General features: G+C 42.7%; 1 protein-coding gene across 2 annotated transcripts in view; it reads right to left on the bottom strand.

Moving 5' to 3' along the window:
- Positions 1-5,222: 5,222 nt before the first annotated feature.
- LOC102314255 (calcipressin-1) overlaps positions 5,223-22,126 on the bottom strand; it is an 18,725-nt gene continuing 1,821 nt past the window's right edge. Inside the window, exons 1-4 of one of the 2 annotated variants that reach the window (XM_005950158.3) lie at positions 11,880-14,238; positions 11,044-11,217; positions 9,642-9,801; positions 5,223-6,763 (exon numbers count right to left, since the gene is read on the bottom strand). In XM_005950158.3, coding sequence (XP_005950220.1) covers positions 6,579-6,763; positions 9,642-9,801; positions 11,044-11,217; positions 11,880-12,212 — 852 coding nt within the window. In that variant the 5' untranslated portion in view covers positions 12,213-14,238 and the 3' untranslated portion in view covers positions 5,223-6,578. Of the gene's footprint in view, positions 6,764-9,641; positions 9,802-11,043; positions 11,218-11,879; positions 14,239-22,126 lie in introns of those variants that run through there. The other variant, XM_005950159.3, reaches the window with a different exon arrangement.

The following is a 22,126-nucleotide window of genomic DNA, read 5'->3' as shown; positions in this document are numbered from 1 at the left end:
GGCGCTTTATATTGTAAGGTAGATCCTACATTAATAGATACAGAGAAAAACCCAACAATCATATGACCCCCTGTGAGCAGCACTTTGGTGACAGTGGGAAGGAAAAACTCCCTTTTAACAGGAAGAAACCTCCGGCAGAACCAGGCTCAGGGAGGGGCGGGGCCATCTGCTGTGATTGGTTGGGGTGAGAGAAGGAAGACAGGATAAAGACATGCTGTGGAAGAGAGACAGAAGTTAATAACAGATATGATTCAATGCAGAGAGGTCTGTTAACACATAGTGAGTGAGAAAGGTGACTGGAAAGGAAAAACTCAATGCATCATGGGAATCCCCGGCAGCCTACGTCTATTGCAGCATAACTAAGGGAGGATTCAGGGTCACCTGGTCCAGCCCTAACTATATGCTTTAGCAAAAAGGAAAGTTTGAATCCAAACTGGAAGCTGGTTCCACAGAAGAGGGGCCTGAAAACTGAAGGCTCTGCCTCCCATTCTACTTTTAAATACTCTAGGAACAACAAGTAGGCCTGCAGAGCGAGAGCGAAGTGCTCTGATAGGGTGATATGGTACATGTGATTTCACATATTTGACAGATATTTTCCAGAAGCGTTTTGAATTCATCTATACAGCCTCTCTGGATTTCTGGTTCATGAACAGACTACACCCTCTCAAACTAGGCCACACACTGTGTTGCCATCAGGTGTTCGATTTTAATCTGAATGTAAGTGATGCCTGCTTATCAGACCGCTTTCCTGTCATTTGTATGCACTGCTCCATGTTTCCTGTACCTAACACTGAATTGGACACATTACGCTGATCAGGTTGTATTAATTCCTCTACTGCTAAGAATTTTGGTGAGGCCTTTGAAAGCACCTGCCTCCAGCTCCCTCGCCTTATCAACTTATTCAGCACCACTTGCGCCACAGTTATTGAAACCATTGCTCCGTATAAACTGAGTAAACCCAGGCCTTAAAAGTCACCCTGGATCAGTGACACTGGAGCTCTCAGGACAGATTGTATAAAACCAGAGAGACATTGAAGGAGGAGCAAGTTTCAAGCTCTGTTTTTAATTTTGTAAAATAACCCAGAGGAAATCTGTAAATCTGCTGTTGTAAATATTTCTTTTACAAAATCACAAAAACCTCCAATAATCCCATTATGAGGATTTTGTTCTCCACCACCAACTCTTTTATCTCCTCCAGTGCCTTTTTAGGATGCCTCTGCTAGTAAAGTTCAGAATATTAGGAGTAGTATTACTACCTCCCCTCACATTTTAACTGATTCTTTCTTCTGATCTGTTTTCATACCACACTATCCCATCCTTCTTTCATTAAATCCACAACCTATCCACGAGACGCTGGTCCAAGCATTCTCTCAATCATCAACAGTTCTGTCTTTCAGTACTGGTTCAGCTCTCTTCAAGCAGGCAGTTGGACCTCTGATGAAGAACAATAACCTAGAACCCACCTTACCAAAAAACTACTGACCAACCTACAAACTTCCAATCCTCTCAAAAGTCTCAAAAGGTGAGTTTCGGATAGTGACGGCCAAATGACACTTTCTGAAGCACTGAAGCTTGTATTGAAAAAGGTTCATTGATCAAAGCTTTTCAATACAGTCTTTGGTGACATCTGGTGGCCAGAAATATGAAGAGCAGCTTGAATCTACAAATTAAAAGGAACTGCTTCATTATGATTGCCCACTCTACCAAGTTTCTGCCCACCAGCTTCAGTTTAATATCATGTGACATATCCATGCTGTGTTCTTCCTTTTCTTGTGACTTCTTTTTATGACACATGAAGCTTCAACTTCAAACAGACCATCATTAGTATCAAGGCAACCTGCAGCATAGAATAGAAACCACAACGGTCTTGTACAACGCCTGCACTTCAGTGCTGGTGTCAGCGGCACAGCACTACACTGGCTCCCCTCATACCTCAACAACAGATTCGTCTCTGTCAGCAGTGCAAACTATTCTTCTTCGATAGCGGCACTGCCACCGTCACACTGCCACCACCATATTTTAATGTTGTTGTGATGTTCCTCTTCTGAAATTATGCATTCCACTTACGTGAGACGTAATGGGACACACACCTTTCAAAAATTACAAATGTTGCCTCTTCTGTCCACAGAATATTCTCCCAAAAGTCACTGATCATCAAGATATTTCTGTCTGTGACAAGCCTTTATGTTCCTTTTCAAATAGCTGTGCAGCACTTTGTTTGAAAGTACTTTATATATATATATTTTTTTATCTTGGAGCTCTGCCATGCAGGCCATTGTTGCTCAGTCTCTTTCTCATGAACACTGACCTTAATTGGCACAGATGAGGCCTGCGGTTCTTGGGATGTTGTTCTGGGGTCTTTTGTGACCTCTCGGAGGACTCGTCACTGCGGTCTTGGAGTAATTAGTCGGCCTGCCACTCCTGAGAAGGTTCACTAGTTCATGAATTACACGACTGTAATTCATTATTATCAGGAAGTCCTACAAACTCGCTGAAAGCCTTCAGCTAATCCAAAATGCTGCAGCAAGAGTCCCGACAGGAAAGAGAGAGCAGATTTCTCCTGTTTTGGCTTCCTGTTAAATCCAGAATTCAAAATCCTGCTCCTCACATACAAGGTCTTAAATAATCAGGCCCCATCTTATCTTAATGACCTTGTAGTACCATATCACCCTATTAGAGCACTTCGCTCTCGCTCTGCAGGCCTACTTGTTGTTCCTAGAGTATTTAAAAGTAGAATGGGAGGCAGAGCCTTCAGTTTTCAGGCCCCTCTTCTGTGGAACCAGCTTCCAGTTTGGATTCAGGCTCGATCAGGTGACGCTGAGCCCTGAGGCTGTTGGGGATTCCCATGATGCACTGGGTGTTTCTTCTTCACTCACTATGTGTTAAAGACCTCTCTGCTGAATCATATCTGTTATTAATCTCTGTCTCTCTTCCACAGCATGTCTTTATCCTGTCTTCCTTCTCTCACCCCAAACCAATCACAGCAGATGGCCCCGCCCCTCCCTGAGCCTGGTTCTGCGGAGGTTTCTTCCTGTTAAAAGGGAGTTTTTCCTTCCCACTGTCGCCAAAGTGCTGCTCATAGGGGGTCATATGATTGTTGGGTTTTTCTCTGTATGTGTTATTGTAGGGTCTACCTTACAATATAAAGCGCCTTGAGGCGACTGTCGTTGTGATTTGGCATTTTATAAATAAAATTGAATTGAAAAGAACCAAATAGATGCCACTCATAAGAATGATTCCACTAGCATTTGTCACAAAAATGTTTCATCTATGGCGCTGTTCTACTGTACCTGAGCACTCACAGTGCTTTATACAACATTCCTCATTCACCCGTTCACACAAGCACTTTTTAAAAAATGCTTTTTCTATCTAACATTCACACATATTCATACTCTGATGTATGAATTGGGGTTAGTAGCTAAAAAAGCCAAAGAGTTGATTCTGTTCATGTGGAAGTTTTCAGTGGGAGAAACGTTTCGTCACTCATCCAAGTGACGTCTTCAGTCTGAAGAAGTAAATAAGGGGAGACAGCTGGATCAAAGAAAGGCCTTTTAAAGGAATGGTTTAATAACGTCGAACGCATGCAGTGTCTTATCTGTTAGTAAAGAAAGCGTTAATCAAAGCTAAAATGTCTTTGAGAAGTGTTGAACGAATGGAGTCTAGAAGGCTCATTAATGGTTTAGAGGAAGAGATCACTGAAGTTAACACAACAGAGTGAGGACACTTCTTTTTGTGATTCTAGTCTGTGGAAGGCTTTCGAACGGTGTTTATTTACACTGTCAAAACGTCCAGCCCACTGTGACCAAAATATTACAAAATTCACATACAGGAAAAACACAAACCTCATTCAAATGAGTTCAACCAGGAGTCCTTAAAACAGTTCAGAAATATACTCAAACTTATGTGTGTAATACAGACATATACTCTTATATAGGACAATGACACAGATGGAATTAGATGGGGAAATATTTATTTATGGTAACTTATTACTTATTTCAAAAATAATAAAATTCTAGTAAAAAAGTAGCCAAACCACCACACTGTCCAATTGTGTCTAAATGAAAGGGAAACAAAATACCCGGACTAAAGATGCAGTTACAGCCCGTTAAGATGCTCGACTGGCAAAGACAGACACGTTTTCATTTTTAGATTCTTTCAGTATCACAAAGTGTCACGTGGCCCTAAAGTTCCATTTACAGGTTGAAACAAACAAGTGTGTTGTGATTCCATTTATACAGAGTTAAACTGGGATATATAGCATCAGTCCAGTTCTGAAATGTTCATGTAGAGGTGACAGTCCTGTGTTATGCATTAGCTACACAGATTTGAGACACAGCGTTCGAACATCTGCAGCTGAGCACTATATAGCAGAAAAAGCTAAGCTAGTCTTATAAAAACTTCAGAAAAGCAGACATATTAAAGATAGCCAGTGCTGCACCTCAGCCTCATAGTAGATACACTTATGGTATCAATGTGAAACAAGCCATCTTCGTTCAGTCAGTCAATACTTCGTTGTCCCCAACGTCTGCCAGCCCATACTGGCAGGGTGACAATGACGCCGCGTTCACGGCTGCAACATTTTGGAAATCAAACAACAATTAGTTGGAAATTGCTGTAACCCTACTGATGCAACAGCAACACAGCAGTTAGTACATCTTTGAAAACACACAGTCAAACATGCACACAACAGGGCCCTGTACTACGAAGCAAGTCCAGTATATCCCATCCTTTATTCTCTTACTGGAATATCTGAAATCAGGATAAAACTTCCCATCGCTGGTCAACCCGGGATTTCTCTGCACTGTCACATGAAAGGGATGGTGTTGCCCGGTCAAACATGGTACGTAAACAGCCAGCAGAGCAGCAGATTTTACAGTGCTACCCCTCAGCCTCCTATGGTATTAATTTCAAAAACCTATGTCGCCTCATTCTTGAGTTATCGCTTCACAAACTTGGGCCTGTCGGCAGGGTGACCACAGTCCCCATCAGTCTGATACGGCTGAGAGTTAAGAAGGAAGATAAAAATATGAGAAGTTAAACACATGCAGTAACAGAGGTGCTGTACACTGCTTTAGTATTAAAATTATATGAAGTTTAGCCGATTTGAAACCAGGAAGGAAAGCTGCCAAAACTGCTGACTGTGTAACTTATCAAACTTCTCAATATCACAACTCTATCATTAAGACATCAGAGGATCTGACTGACTATAATGTAATGAAATGTCTGTTTGAAAGAGTTTTTATTGTATCAGCTGCAGCCTGACAGTGAATAAACACAAGAGCAGAATTCATTTGATACAAACTGAGCGAGTACAACAAGGAGCTCTGTTTTGGGACCATACACTAATCCTCACAGAACTGAAACGGTTTAATTGCAGCGAACATGTAGACTTCACACACTACAAATAATTTAGACCCTCCCAGTATCCACACACAGAGGTCTGAGGGACTGCACAGACTGGTACGTAGGTGGTGATCTGCGATCTCTATCATAACCTCCTTTTATAAGAGGTTAGTTACCATGGGTACATGAGTGATATATACCACGTCTTACTGCACCATCTAAGTAAAGAAAATCCAGGGTTAACCCTGAGATGACCTGGATAAGACCATTTTTATCTTGACCATCCTGCTTCATAGTAGAAGCCATAGGACATGAGCTGGATGTGCCACAAGTACAAAACAGGCCCCAAAATAACCGGCAGCGTGTTTGGGCCTTGAGTCACTGGTTGAACAGCAGCGCTCGCACACATTGGCAGAAAGACATTTTTCAGAATACTATTTAACCCCCACATGGCAGAAAGTGTCATCTGTTACAGCACGGCATGGTCAGTGACACGAACAGGTAAGTGTGGCGTTCTAAAGTAACAGATAAACATTGGTTGGACTTTAAGTCAAAGAGTAAACGGCCGCCCACGCAGGATGTGATCACGGTGTATCGCTGTGTTGTTGAGAGTCAGCGGCCTGCAGACATTCAGGTTCTCGAGGGTTAACTCCAAACTTCACGCCACCAGCAGCCATCTTGATAGTTGTTGCCTGAAGGTCTCCGTCACTACAAATCACTTCCTATGTGGGTGCCTTTAATAACAGCTGTTTGCTATGAGACAACACACACACAGAATGCAGCAAACTTCAAACACTACTTTGAAGAGAATTCCAGGAAAACTGCTTTTTTTGGGAAACTGAGTCGCAGCAAAGACAGCAGGAGGCCAGCTTTGTTTAGGCCAAGCAGATACATCAGACAACAGTGCAGAGCAATGGACACTGTCATGACTTCATGCTAGTGAGCACACAAGCCACTAAAATGTGAAAAAGCTGAAGCGGGTTGCTTCACACCTTAATAACAGACAAATGGAGCACCAGAGCAGATATCAACGGTCGTACAGTAAGTCCATTTAAACCCTTTCCCGCTTCGGTCTGTCGAACACGACACAAATGCAGCATGCAATTCTAGTCATTTGCTTCAGCTGGATATTGCAGCACCCACAGACGCCTTCTCACAGTTTTATCCAAATCTCTGCGAGCGTGTTCAGCTGCTGATCGACGCTGACACAGTACAGATTCCCCTGTCAGCACCGCTCACTGCTCAACTCTAGGTGTGTAGTCAGGCCGTCGAGTCTGAATGATCTTTGGTCGTGGTGGGCGGGGCTTGTCATCCTGGTCGCTGTCATCGGGTGCGGAGCTGTCACCGCGTTCGTCGTCGCACACATGGACGACCACGCTGGGAGTGGTTGGTGTTGCTGTGTGAAGCTCGTACTTCCCCCCTAAGAATAAAACAAAAAAGGTCAAATTGGAGGACGTTTCCCACAGGGCGTGCTACAATGTACCAAGTCACTGTGCAGCGATGAGGTTTCCCTCTTCAGCGATAGAGATAATGCAAAATGGAGAACAAAGCTGTCACGATCCTGACGACCTGATGATCTCAGTCTTAGATGTCAATGAGTTCTGACATCAGCTGGCAATTTCAAATGTATCAAAGAAACTATTTTAATCATTCAATTTTAGGAAACATTGCTTTTATACATCTGGAGGCAGAATCTATCTGCTTTAGCCACATCAGCCGACACCAACTCCTAACCCATACTACCTTTACTTCTTCTAACTTTGACATTGGTGGTGTGAACATAGCATCAGCATGTGGAGCTGCAACAGGTCTAAATAGTTTTAACAGTCAAATAGTCAAATTTAAAGTAATAGGGAACAGCTTTACTAAGTGACAAACGTGTTTCGGGGTGTGGCCTTCATCGAGGTCATTGAAGGCCACACGCCAAAGCGTGTTGGTCACTTAGTAAAGCCGCCCCTATCCAGTCTTTAAGTCTGACGTCATTAGCCGTTCCCGGGCCTAAACTCTGCTGCAGGTCCCAAAGTCACATGATCACTGCGGCATTACTGAGAGTTAAAAACTGTCTAAATTCTTTCATCTGTAATAAAATGATCAGCGTGCTGCTCTACCAGGTGTAACAATTAAGTTTAACATCCAGGCATCCATGAAAACAGAATTTATTACATTTAACAGAGTTAGAAGTTAGCAGGCTCGTAGCTTCCACCTAAACATGATGTAGCATGTTCTGACTGAGAGATTTCTGAAAAATTCAAACGTACAGCTCTGCTATCACTTCCAACATAAATCAAGACAAAACTAAACAGCAGTGACGTTTGTAGGGTTACTGAAGTTGGGCTAGCTGCTATATAATGATGTGCTACGTGATCGCTAGCGACACAGCTATGTTAGCATAGCATAAACACTGAAGCTGGAGGACGAACACTAAAAAGTTTCCACCTATAAAAGTTAACGTTAAAGTTCCTGATAGCAAATGCAGTCACATGGCAGGATGCTGTAAACGGACCAAGCTTCAGTCAGGAGAACAACTGAGATAATCCATCCACAATACAAGGTTAGTCACTAATATACTGCTGCATGCGCTGGGCTGTAGTTACATCATAAGGTTTTAAAAACAGAGCTTTAACATGATTAGCGGTAATAAAAACCGAGAGGCCGACAGTGATCACTGACTGTTTGTAAGGGCTTGTAGATTACATAGAACAAGACACAAAGCATTAAAATAAGTTAAAAACACAACAGCCTTAGTGAACACAGCAGTTTGGAAGCAGGATTCGTCACGTCATCACTTAAAGACCGGATTACTTTAAGTGTTGCTGGAGTCTTCAGGTCATCAGATCTTTGTCTTCTCCATGCACCTTGGAAGAAGGTGAAGTTGTGCCAGAAACATTTGTTGGTTTCTAATCCTCACTGCTTTTAAATGTGCTGTGTGTCTATGCTAGCAGATGTGCATGAAGTGTGGGTTTCCCATCACTTCCCTGAGCTCAGTGTCACCCATGTCTCTCGAGGAGCCATTCGCCTGTATGGCTATACAAAGCTGTGTTGCCAGACTTTCACTAACACATAATAATAATAATAATAATAACAATAATAACAACAACAACAATAATGGATTGTGTGACATGCACAAGACTTGTAAGCATTAATTTATAGAACCTCCCCCACATTTCATGAAAGTTTGACCTTGAAGAAGAGGTCAGAGGTCAAAAGTAACGTGATATTTAGAATCCCTATATGTATTCAATAGAAACAAGAGCAGTAAGAAACATAATAAAGTTGTATAGTGCCATTTAAAACTGACTTTTACCTTCAGATCTTTCTATTGCCCATGAAAAAGAGATCAGTGGTCAAATGTGACATATTTTAAATCTTTAAATCTTATCTGCAATACCTTCTATATGTTCACAATACACTGTTTGTAATAATGATAGTTTCTAAGCCTTTTAGTCAATTATTGACCAATTATCATTAAACTGACCTTGAAGACCTCCGTGTGAATGGTTTGTATCATAATTCAGGGCTCAGCTTCCTGAGTATCTGGAATCTAGTATGCACTGTTGCTCTATTTACGTGATGTCATCTCGATCCCGGCCTGGGACATTGTTTTTATATTTCCATTTTCTGTGTTGTAAAGCACTTTGTGATTTTTATCTGTGAAAAGCGCTATATAAATAAATTTTACTTACTTACTTACTACTTACTTTTCTCTAAGGAGATTGTTTTGTTGTACATGGTCGCTGTTAAATAAAGTGGAAATGAAAATGAAACACTGCAATGAGCACCTACCATAGCGCAGCTCCTTAAGTGCAATAGATGGTTCTTTTGTCCTTTTTAAATCTCATTTTATAGTTTTTCTCTTTATTATTTCTGTTCTTTTCAGTGCAGCAGGGACAGCACTTAATTTTGTTGTACTTGTTTCCGTGACAGTAACGACGCTCTGATCGCGGTGTTGGGTTTTCCCTCTAAACACCACACCTGTCTGCAGTTCTGCTGGCAGTCATTGCTACCTGGCTCCTGACTTTGAGTTGTAGGCGTTGATGTCAATATCAGTGTGGAGACAAGCTCACACACTTTGCACTTGTAATCAGTTGTGATGAATTTATCGAGAATTAAATGAAGGAAGACAAAAAGATTAAAAGAAGAGGAACAGCGTTTTAAATCATGTACCACTCAGCTTCGTTCCAAGCCTGTAAAGAGCCTTCAGTTTGCATTTGAGACTGCAGGAAGTGTCGATTGTGTTTTACAAACCTGTCACACATTCACAGACAGATGGAAAACACAAATCATAATGTGTTGTATACCTGGCCCCAGTTTAGAGATGGCACAAAGCAGGTCATAGTTGATGACCGGGGTGGCGTCCTGAGACTGTTCCCAGCCGACTGGAGGGGAAGCAGGAGGCGAGATCAGGAACTGCTTCTCTGGCTTGGGAGGCTCCAGCCGAGGACTCCCTATGTGCACAGACTACACAGTGCAAAGGCAGGGCAGCACTTTATAATAACCAGCAATATATCACAGGTTTACTGAGACTGTAGCATCATATAGAAAGAAACGGATTGATGATTATGTTTCTGTCACCTACCTACCCAGCTAACTAATGCACTGATATTTATACAGTGCTTCTATAGTCGTACCACTGAAGCCACAGTCACATTAAACTGTAGATTCAGTGATTTATTGGATATTTTTTCCTGTGTATTTCACCAACTTTAACTACAGTGAGAAAATTATTTATTCAATCCTCTTCTGACTTTGTAAGTTTGCTTAAAAACAAACGAACAGTTTCTCATTTTTAGGGTAGTTTCATTCTAGTAGAAGAAGAAAAAGCGTTGCAAAGGTTCTACGTTGATTTGCATGTAACTGGCATCGTCCCACTGCTCCAGTGAGAGTACCACCCCAAGTCCCCACAGCAAACATGGAGGTGGAAATCCTATGCTTCTGGGATCCGCCCTACTGTGAAGTGGAACGTCTAATCACTGCCCACTGCGTCATTCACCACAGGGCATTGTGCACCGGTCGCAGCAGATGGCCCCGCCCCTCCCTGAGCCTGGTTCTGCTGGAGGTTTCTTCCTGTTAAAAGGGAGTTTTTCCTTCCCACTGTCGCCAAAGTGCTGCTCATAGGGGGTCATATGATTGTTGGGTTTTTCTCTGTATGTGTTATTGTAGGGTCGACCTTACAATATAAAGCACCTTGAGGCGACTGTTGTTGTGATTTGGCGCTGTATAAATAAAACTGAACTGAAATGTTTATTATTTTGTAGCATTAGAAAGGATGAATTAATCAGCTAGCTGACATAAAGCAAGCTAACAACATTGTTTAGGTAGACAGAATGTAACACTTATAAACTACACTAAGTTATTCTATTCTTATAGACGTATACAGAGCAGCAGCTCCATTCATATTAAACTGAAGCTAACATGTCAAATTTAGTCTGGAGGACGCTGACCGGTGTCACAATAAGTGAAAGTATGCACATCTCTATAAGAGAAGAACGAACACTGCTATAACACACAAGCTAATGTTCTTCCACAATGTACAAGCTGTTTTTTAGTTATTATTTCAATTTTCATTTATTATTCCAAACTCTGGGACAACCATAGACGACATTCAGAAAGTGAATCAAGAGCTCCGCCTGGTTTAGCGCCTTGAAGGTCTGTTACAAGTTACATTCATGTGTCTGATAGATCTCAGCCTACAGATATTACCTGAGCGAAGTAAAGTCTCATTTCTTTGCCGTTGAAGTCCGTCTTATGTAGTCGGAGTCTCGCCTCCGCTGCAGCCAGAGCATCTCTGAAACTGATCCTGATCCGCCGAAACGACTTGAAGTACTGGAACTGCACCTCCGAGTCGAATGAACGGAACAAGGCCTCAAAGCCAGCCTGGAAACACAGAGGAAGCAGACAGCAGGAGGAGACTGAAGTAATGACTGAGATCTCTGAACCATCTTACAGACTTCAACTCCGTTCAGCCCATTTAGCACTTTCTTCACTTTCTTCACTAAAAATATTGAGCAAGAGCCAGTTTGAAGATTCTATGAATAAAGGCACAGACATCTGATCATGCAGACACACTGAAATGATCGATATTACCTAAACGCCTACAGATTAGCACACATTAGTGCAGATGTAGGATTCATCTTTTTCTTAACACTGTTTTATTATCGAGTTGCACCAACAGCTTAAGGAAACTATGTTAAAAAGCACGGCCATGCTGCAAAATCCTCATTACTGTGTTTTACAGTCAGTCTTGGCTGTCATTACACCATCTAACAGTCGACTTGCTGCATTACTACTGAAAGACCATTTTTAGAGGGTAGTTGAGCTGGATGCTTGGGTTGATTCAGCTGTAAAATCACGTTTAAGCAGACCTCTCAATAGCTACATTACATGATGAACTGCACATAAAACCTATATACAGTCAACACAAAATGCAGTTGGAAGCTGCTGGTCGAGCCTGGAAGCCAGTAAAGATGTCTCAGGATGCACACAGGGTCAGCTGCAGTCAAATTCCAGGAAATCCTTTAGTGACACCGTACTGTTACCTGCACCTCAGAGTGGTGGAATAATTCCCGGCTGGTCACCGAGGCCACCAGGCAGAACCGGTTACATTTAGTGGTCTTAATGTGCATGACAGGCAACCCGCCGATCCGCAACCTTTTCCACCTGATAACTGAGTTCAGGGTGCGATGCAATGCTGTAACAGTCAATGAAGTTGAGGAAGAGGAGGGACGAGGTTGGAGGACTGTTGCTTTCCCCAGGGTGACGGACGAGCAGAGACAATGGGATGTTCCAAACAGGACCGTGGTCGGGTTCTTCCCCAGCACTGGCTTCACATGCGCAGCAGCAGTTTTCCTCCTTCGGTGCCCACAGTACATCAAGTCCACAACGTTAGAGAGGCAGTGCGGCACATTCCAAGATTATGAAACGAGAATCTAAAGTTAGAAATTGAAAACAACATCTAACATTTGCTAATCTGCGTTTTCTTCTGCTGCAGCTTGTTCCTGTCTCGCTCAGCAGCAGACTGAAAACTCAAGGAATTTTCCAGAGATTTGGGTGTGGAGAGCTGAAAATGTCACTCACACTTTAATCTCTCTCTCTCTCCCAGATCCAAAGCCACTTAAATGAGGCCCTGCCAGCCTATGACGCATTAGCCACAGTCCCCTCCTCTCTTTTTCCTGGTCTCATTCACTGCAGGCCAATCATCGGTGGAAGGAGGAGGGAAATCTATTTTCTTCTCTCTTCCTATTCCTCCACTGACAGATACAACACTGACTAATCATACAGAATGAAGGGCAGTGACTGCGTCTGTGCGAGAGAGTGGGAGACAGAGCTGACATCACTCTGCCTCCTGATGCTGTTTCTTAGTGGAAACTATGACAGGGAGCCTCACTTTGGATTCCACACGCAGAACAAAAACATACATTCATATCTTTTCTTTGTATATATGACTGAAAGACAGAGAAATGACACAGGTAGCTGGGAGACTGACGCCCAAAGTAAAAAATAAAAGGGGTGAAGGAAGAGTAGAAAGACAGGACGAGTGAGAAGCATGAAGGGATCCAGAGGCAGGTTGATAACAGGTTTCTGTGAGGCATTAATAGCAGAGAGCTTAAAGCTTCACACAATGACAGACAACACTGTGTCTGACTGCTCATACAGTCAACATCATCATCTTTATTGATGAAGCACTTTAAAACAACCAAAGTGCCGTACACTGGAACTGAATAATACAGTTACATAAGATATCAATTAAAGCCAAATAAAAGAAAAAGTATAATCTTTAATTAGTTAGATATTAACTAATTTAATTACAAGAAGAACTACGTCTCTCTGAGGCCGAAAGCCAAAGACTAAACATGATGGCTGACATATACAACATACATGACTTTTCATTTCATTGAGGGGGAAAAAAGTCACAATATTTACAAAGATCACCAAGAAGCACTTAGAGTGCAGATGTCTGCTAAATCAAATGACTGACCTTGAAGGAGAGGTCAGAGGTCGATGTTTTGAACAATGACCTTGAAGACTTTGGTAGATCTGAGCCAAATTTGAATGGATTGTTAAGACTCTGAAAAATCAAGTTTACAGACACCATGAAGCTACCAGCAGATTACTCCAACCTGGAAGTGAATGGTTGTCTGTTAGCCCTGCGACAGCCTGGAGACCTGTCCAGGGTGGACCCTGCCTCCTGCCCTATGGTAGCTGGGAAAGGCTCTAGCTGCCCTGCGACCCCGACAGAATGGATGGATGTTGTTTAAAGCACTTTGAGAGTAGAAAAGCACTATAAGAATCAGTCCATTTACCATTTAACAGTGGACATGGCTACAAATTTTGCAGTGGAGCAACCATCAGCCAACTACTGTACATGGATGACAAGCTATAAGCCAGGACACAGACTCACTGATCCACATCACCAGGATGTACAGTGAAGGCATCAGGATGTTATTCAGACTGGATAAGTACAGTCGAATGGCTGCAAAGACAGGCAAGCTCATCCGCACTGAAGGGGTGGAGGAACAACAGCAGATGTTGTACAAAAGCTACACGTACCTGGATATCCCACAGGACAGTGGGAACATGATGACTATGCACAAAGGTCAGCCACAGTCAGGTACAGCCAGAAAGAAAGGCAGGTGCTGACAAGCCAGCTGAATGATACGAATAAGCTCCAAGCTGTAAATGCATATGTCCAGTGGAGACGGTCAGAAAACGACTACAAGAAGACAGCACCAACTTCACCTCCGATCAGACCTGCACACTGTTAGACCTCTGCCTCATCACCACATACTTCAAATACAACAAAGGCTTTTACAGACAAAAACATGGCTGTGCCATCCTTTACATGGAGGAAGTGGAAAGGAAGGCTCTTGGCTCTTTCAAAGGAAGAGTACCCAGCCACTGGTACAGATATGTGGACGACACCTGGGTCAAAATCAAGACACAAGAAGTGGAATCCTTCACTGCGCACATTAACGCTGTGGATAAAAACATCAAGTTCACCAGGGAAGACACAAAGGACAACTGTTTGCCTTTCCTGGACTGCGCTGTGCACATTGAAGAGAACGGCAACCTCAACATCGAAGTTTACCGGAAGCCCACACACACGGACCAGTACCTCCTCTTTGACTCCCATCACCCTCTGGAACACAAACTTGGAGTAATTAGGACCCTACACCACCGGGCAGAACATGTTCCCTCTAAGCCTGAAGGAAAAAAGAAGGAACACACACATGTAAAGGAAGCACTCAAAACGTGCGGTTATCTTAGGGCTGTGCGATATGACCAAATCTCATTCCCGATATCAGACATCTATCGTCCGATAACGATATAAATCACAAAAATGTAACATTTTCTGTAAAGTCTGTGAATCTCGGGCAGCTCGACTTGTGTGAAGTGTTTCCAGCTGCGCGTCGTGTAGCTGGAGTCGAGTGTTTTAACCGATGCATGAAACGATACATTTTAGACATAAGTTGTAACGGCGCCGTTTTCTTTGTGAGTATTTATTACACGGCGTGCTGCGGGGAAAAGCCTGTTCTAACGTTTGAGTCTAAGGTTTATTTTTTAGCACCTGGCGGCTCTTTTTTACTTCTCATCCGTAAATAATCTGCTCTTTCACGTGATTCAGTTTATTTTGAAAAGTCTCAACAGGATCTTGAGCTTTATTGTGAAAGGTTTATGTGGAACATAAACAAGCGGACACGCGATGCTGTTACCGTCGTTGTTGCTAACGACAACGCATAAAAACAGGCGCTTGTCCGTCCGTAGTGTGGTTATATTAAATATAAGAGAAAGAGAAGTTTAAGAAATGAATACAGCCGCTACAGTGACATCAGAACATGAACAAATATTGCCGTAAACAGTTTATTTTGCGACACCACGAAACAAACGACAGCGTAAAATGAAACGATAGACGTTTTTATATCGTCATCCGATATATACGGTTATATCGAACAGCCCTAGGTTATCCTAACTGGGCGTTCTTAAAGTCAGCAAAGAGGCACAGAAAAGAAGACCAGACACCAGCGAGGGAGGATAAGAAGGACAGACGCAACAACATTGTCATCCCCTATGTAGCCGGTGTATCAGAGAAACTCAGGAGAGTTTTCTCCAAGCATGACATCCCAGTGTATTTCAGACCCAGCAACACGCTCAGACAGAAACTGGTTCACCCGAAAGACAAAACGCCAAAACACAAACTTAACAATGTGGTGTATGCTGTACAGTGCAGCGAGGAATGCTCAGACCTCTACATTGGAGAGACCAAACAGCCACTTCACAAGCGCATGGCACAACACAGAAGAGCCACCTCCACAGGACAAGACTCAGCAGTCCATCTGCATCTTAAGGATAAAGGTCACTCTTTCGAGGATGCCAATGTTCACATTTTGGACAGAGAGGACAGATGGTTTGAAAGAGGAGTGAAAGAAGCATCTATGTCCACTGTGAGCGACCATCTTTGAACAGAGGCGGGGTTTACGACACCAACTCTCTGCCATCTATAATCCAGTTTTGAGATCCCTTCCCAGACGCCTTAACGCCCACTCACATCCTGGGCCATCTGACCTCAGGAATTCACATGATAAGGTGGGGCCAGGTTTCACAATGAGCTCACCCGAAACTCTGGCTGATTGGGACCCACACCCAGTTTCACACCTTGGCTCAGGCGATTAGAGGATCATCAGGGGGTCCTTTTGTCCCTCTGTGGGGGGAAACTCCCACTAGGTTTATATCTGGGACTCTCCACCATTTGACCTTAGAACTGAAGAAGCTTCTCGGATGAGAGGTGAAACGTCTTCAAGCAACTTAAAGAAGTCCAGACGCTTTTCTTTGCAAGCTCCTTTGACTACGAGGACCTGGATGACTGAGAACCTTCACAGACACATGTCCTGTAACAATAAGCAGGCACAGAAAGAAACAGGGAAAACCCTCCACCCAAAGTCCATGACCACGACACTCTATGTCCCTATAAAAGAGGGAGGACAAGGATTAGCGAGTGTCAGAGCCACAATCCAGGACCTCAGCCCCAAACTATGCAAACCTGCCCCGGAGACTATCCAACACATCGCAGCAGGATGTAAGATGCAAGCTGTGACAGTGTTCACTGAGAGGCACGACCAAGTAGCTTAACTGATGTACAGGATCATCTGTGTGGCACGTGGACAACACAGTCCCAAGTCCTGGTGGGAGCCATCATCAAATGCTGTTGAGAACAATGAGGCTAAGGTCCTGTGGGACTCCAGACAAGCAGCTGTTGGACAACCAACCAGACACAGTGGTGGGCAGAAAACCATAGCTGTGATAGATCCTGTCCTAGCTTAGAACATCAGGAAGAACGAGCACGGGGAAATCGAGAGGTACCAGGGCTGAGGGAACAACTGAAGCAGATGTAGAAAGGTCTCTGAGGAGCTCTGATAATGGCTCTGCGTCAGTGCTCCCCATCCAACCGGTAGGAGCTTCAGAGGTGCTAGAAAGCAGAATGGGAGACACTGTCCAAAAACAGGTGCCAAACTTTCAGCATCATACTCAGAAAGACCAAAGGCTTCAGCAACGTATTGTGCAAAGGCTGTGAATTCTTATATACATGCTAGAGCAGGGCGATATGACCAAAAATATTTATCACAATATACATTTGAAAATTTACAATAACGATATAACTGACGATATAAGTGACACTACACAAAATACTTTACAACTCCACAACTTTATTAGTGCAAAAAACCCATCAATGTATTTTCACTTTGTCAAGAGATTTTTGTTTTTATATAATTTGATCAGCTTCATGAAATGTGTTTTTCTGTTTTTTAAGCAATCTACATGTCTATGATTTTTCACCTTATAACTTTGTGATGAACTTATTCAGCTACTAAATCACTTCCTGTTTTTAGAGAACAGATGTAGAAAAGGGAAATAACCCGTTGCTTTGGGTCTGTGCAAACAAGCAGCTGTTTTTTATCTGCATTAAAGTTATATAAAAATATATCAGTGCAAATTCTTTGCTGACAGTTTAACCAAAAGGCATTTCCAGTGGAAACTGGCCGACATATCCTCAGCATAACCATGTATAATATCCACACTGTGTGTGTGTGAGAGACAGAAATGTGCAAACACAGTGCTGTAATATTAGTGAGCCTCCTGACAGTCTGCTGATGCTCAGTGTCCATCGAGTGTTGTGTACTGATGTTAAGCAACACTACAGAAACTACAGACATACTTGCACTAATCACCTGCAGGTCTCAGCCTCACCCTGCTGCAGCCACTGTGTGTGCAAGCCCAGCCCTGCATTTTTTCCATCCCACTGTTTTTGTTTCATCTGCACATTTGTTTCCATTGCCTCACCAGGCAGACACAAAACAAGCACACATTTTTATGGCACCGTGCTCTCCTTTCTAGCTCAGCAAACATTAGTATTTAAGTTCATACTGGGGTACAGTGATCATGTGGAGACAGGCCTCTACTGCCCTCCTGAGGCCAGTAGGCGCATAGCAAAACTATAACAAAAGATTTGGAAAATCATCATTTTGCTGATAATACTGACAAACCTTCAGGTCTTAGAGAAAAATGAAGTTAGTGTCCAGCTAACTAGGTTAGTAGAACCAAGAAAGTTTAGAAAACTCTAGCAGAACCTGACTGTGTCCACTAGTTAAAAACATTTGTTTGTTAAAAAGAGTTTTCAGTGTTTTGCACACCTTTGCAGGGCTGTGCAATATGACCAAAATCTCCTCAATCAATCAAAATTTATTTATATAGCACATATTAAAACAACAGTGTTGACCATAGTGCTTCACAGTCAATAAAAACATGAGACAGTTAAAACAAACAATAAAAGAGGACAACAAGCAATAGGTAACAACGCAACAAGCTAAAACAGCCAACTAGACAGAATCAAAAGCCAAAGTAAAAAAATAAGTTTTAAGACGTAATTTAAAAGACTGGATAGACTCGGCAGTGCGAATATGAACGGGGAGGTTATTCCAGAGTCTGGGTGCCACGATCTTATCCTGACATAAGACATTTATCGTCCCGACAACGATATATATCACAAAAATTTAACATTTTCAGCTAATTCTGTGAATCTCGGGCAGCTCGACTTGCGTGAAGTGTTTCCAGCTGGGTGTTGTGTACCTGGAGTCCAGTATTAGATAAGTTGAAACAGGCGCATTTTTCTTTGTGAATATTTATTACACAGCATGCTGCGGGGAAAAGCCTGCTCTAAGGTTTATTTTTTAGCACCTGGCGGCTCTTTTTGGCCTCTCATTCATAAACACTCTGCATACTATTTCACATGATTCAGTTTATTTTGAAAAATCTCAACAGGCTCTTCAGCTTTATTGTGAAAGGTTTATGTGGAAATTAAACAAGCGGACGGCGGAGCCAGACGATCGTTGTTGCTAGCGATAACGCATAAAAACAGTCGCTTGTCTGTCCGTAGTGTGGTTATATTAAATATAAGAGAATGAGAGAACTTTAAGCAGTTGTACAGTGACCATCAAAACCATGAAAAATATTGCCGTAAACACTTTCATTTGCGACACCACAAATGGTAAATGGTAAATGGCCTGTACTTGTATAGCGCTTTTTCTAGTCCCTAAGGACCCCAAAGCGCTTCACACATCCAGTCATCCACCCATTCACACACTGGTGATGGCAGCTACATTGTAGCCACAGCTACCCTGGGGCGCACTGACAGGCGAGGCTGAAGTGTGAAGTGAAGTGTCTTGCCCAAGGACACAACGACCGAGACTGTCGGAGCCGGGGCTCAAACCGGCAACCTTCCGATTACAAGACAAACTCCCAACTCTTGAGCCACGATCGCCCCACAAAACAAACGATAGATAGCGTAATATGAAACTATAGACGTTTTCATATCGTGAGCTGATATATATCGTTATACCAAACAGCCCTACACCTTTGGCTAAAATATATAAGAGGATCTATTAAAAAACTGCTTCCTTGGTAAAACCTTCACAAACTGTTTGAGCCAATCTGCATTTTTCTGACGTGCATTTTAAAGATATTCAACTTGTTTCCAGTTTTTAAGCTTTTAAAACTCAATCACAGTATTTTATTTCTTCCTGCTGCTTCCTGCATCATTTATTTGTAGGCCAGAACTGCATGCAACTATGCTTTTTGCCATTTTCAAGGTTCAAGGTTCTTTATTTGTCACATGCATAGTTATACAAGTATAACACACAGTGAAATGTAGCCTGACACGCTCCTCGACATGTGCAAAAATTTTACAAATTTAATAGTGCACTCTTAAAATACTTCCATGAAATACACATTGAACATGACCAACATCAGTATCACTATTAACAGCTGTGACTTATAGGTGAAAGGTTCCATTCATAGCAGCAATTTGGACATGCAAATATGTTTTTAGAACACTTAACACCTCAAACTCCTTGTTATGCTACTCAAACCATCACTGAACCTTGTTTGCCCCTTTATGGCAGGGAGCATTAACCCACTGAAAGACACTGCAGTCATCAGAGCACAGAGTTTCCATGAAATGGTGCACATTTGTCTGCAACCATGCTTAGGTAGGTGTTACGTGTCCAAGTAGCATCAACATGGATGACAGGAACCAAGGTTTCCTAGCAGAACATTGCCCAAATTGTGATTGAATATGAACCTGAGTGCGATTCCATTCTTAATCCATAGTGTTTAATATGAGGTTGGCCAACGCGGTGCAGGTATAACATCTTCAAGTCTAGAACCCGTGGATATCACCAAACGCTGTTCTTCCTCCTTTAAAACGCTCTGCTAGGTCCTTACTGCTGTCAGCGACTCTTCGTTTTTTGGGCGTTTCTGCATTCATTTTTGTATCTAATAGCTGAAACGTGTGCTCCATTGGGTTGAGCTTCTTGTCTTTGAAGAATACCCTAATTCCTTAGGTGGGGTGGTAGCGCAGATCACCTACTGATCGGAAAGTTGATGGTTTGACCACTGTGTGCTCAAGTCTGCATGCCAAATATCCTTGGGCAAGATACTAACCCTGAATAGCTACGTGATGCAGTGTGGACGCACATGAATGTTAGATAGGAAGCACTTACGGACAAAGCATACAAAGACATGATTGAGGCAAGTTGTGTAAAGCGCTGTATAAGAACCAGTGCAGAGAAACTTTAGGGCTGCTTTTGCAGTATCTTTTGATCTTCGATGTATTTTGTCACATTTCTCTTGTTCCTGGTGAACTCCACAAATATGAAATGTACATGCATGCAGTAAGCTGCAGTAACAGCAGAGATATGTTTTATTTCAAGGCAAAATTGTTTAAACAGACGTTATTAACACATTTGCATGTACATACATATTAGCTGCCTAGCTTAATCTTTTCTAAGGAATATGAACCCTAGAATGCTCTTCATACTTGCTCACTACTGACTTCCTGGCTTTAAATATATTATCTCCCCCTGCTGGTAATGCAATTATTGCATGCAGTAATGCAACTTCTGCATGCATGTCTATTTCACGTTTTGGAGAGGCAAAGCATGAAATGTAGAGAATATGAGTTTTGAGAAAGTGAATGACTTCTTTACATTACATTAACAACAGCATGATGGAGAGAGGGCATGACGAGCTGACCAAAGTACAGGCTCAGCAGCACTTTCAGATTAGCATCTATAAGAATGTCTGAATAGAATAAGTTTAATCAGCGCTATATCAAATTTCAGTGCTATATAAAGCATATGAAGTCCTATATAAGAAGTCATTTTATTAAAAATGGCTAGAATGCTTAAAACCCCTAAAACCTAACGGTATAAGCTCAGATTAGGGGCCTGTTGGAAGTATTTTCCCGCTTTGTAGTGATCAGTGTTGAGGTCACAACCAAGGCCAAGTGGGACTACCAGGACAAAGTCCACAGGAGTCCACTTACCGCTCTTCTGCGCTCCTCTGACCCCAAGCGATTACGACTACGCTGTATCACTGACTAATAAAAGAAAAACCAGGTCAGTGTTCAGTCCGTCACATCTCTCCCAGACAAGCTAAACACCCTCTATGCTCACTCAAACACAGTTTCATGTCCTCCAGTGGGGAGTGAGGCTGCCACAATGGCCTTCAAAAAGGTCAAGCTATATAAAGCTCCAGGACCAGAAAGCATTCCTGGTCATGTTCTCAGAGCACGTGTGACCAGCTGGCAAAGGTGATTGCCAATATCTTCAACATCTCCCTTCAGGGCGTCCACCACCATTCCCATCGCCAAGAAACAAGTGGTCTGTCTAAATGACTACTGCCCTGTTGCACTAACATCAGTCATCACAAAGCCAGCAGACAGTCAGACTACACATCCAGTCTACCTCCCTTACACGCTGGTCCAATTAGCCTACAGAAGAAACCGAGCCACAGACGTTGCCATTGCATTGGCCACACACACACTGCCCTGCCCACCTGGAAAAAGGGAACATATATGTGTGAAAGCCCTTAGCTGACTACAGCTCAGCATTCAACATGACAGTGAGAGTTGGAAAACACACTTCCTCCTCGCTCATCACAAACACGGTACAGTACAGATGATATGACCATCACGGGCGACGATGACACAGTCTACAGAGTGGACATGAAGGGACCAAACAACTGGTGCTAGGACAACAACCTCTCTCAACATCAGCGAAACAAAGGAGGCGACAGTGGACTACAGGAAACAACAAAAACGAGTTGACCTTGGCGGCTGTCAGCCAAATCTGATTGGACTGGTAACATAACCCCGCACTACACTACTTCAGTTTTATCAGAATTCATTCAAAACTTTTGAGCTGTCACGTATAAGACAAAAGAAAGAAAGAAA

Source organism: Haplochromis burtoni, unplaced genomic scaffold (genome assembly GCF_018398535.1).
Source record: "Haplochromis burtoni strain Fernald_Lab_line unplaced genomic scaffold, NCSU_Asbu1 Contig_741, whole genome shotgun sequence".
Taxonomy (NCBI): Eukaryota; Metazoa; Chordata; class Actinopteri; order Cichliformes; family Cichlidae; genus Haplochromis; species Haplochromis burtoni.
This window is presented reverse-complemented; position numbering and strand designations above follow the sequence as displayed.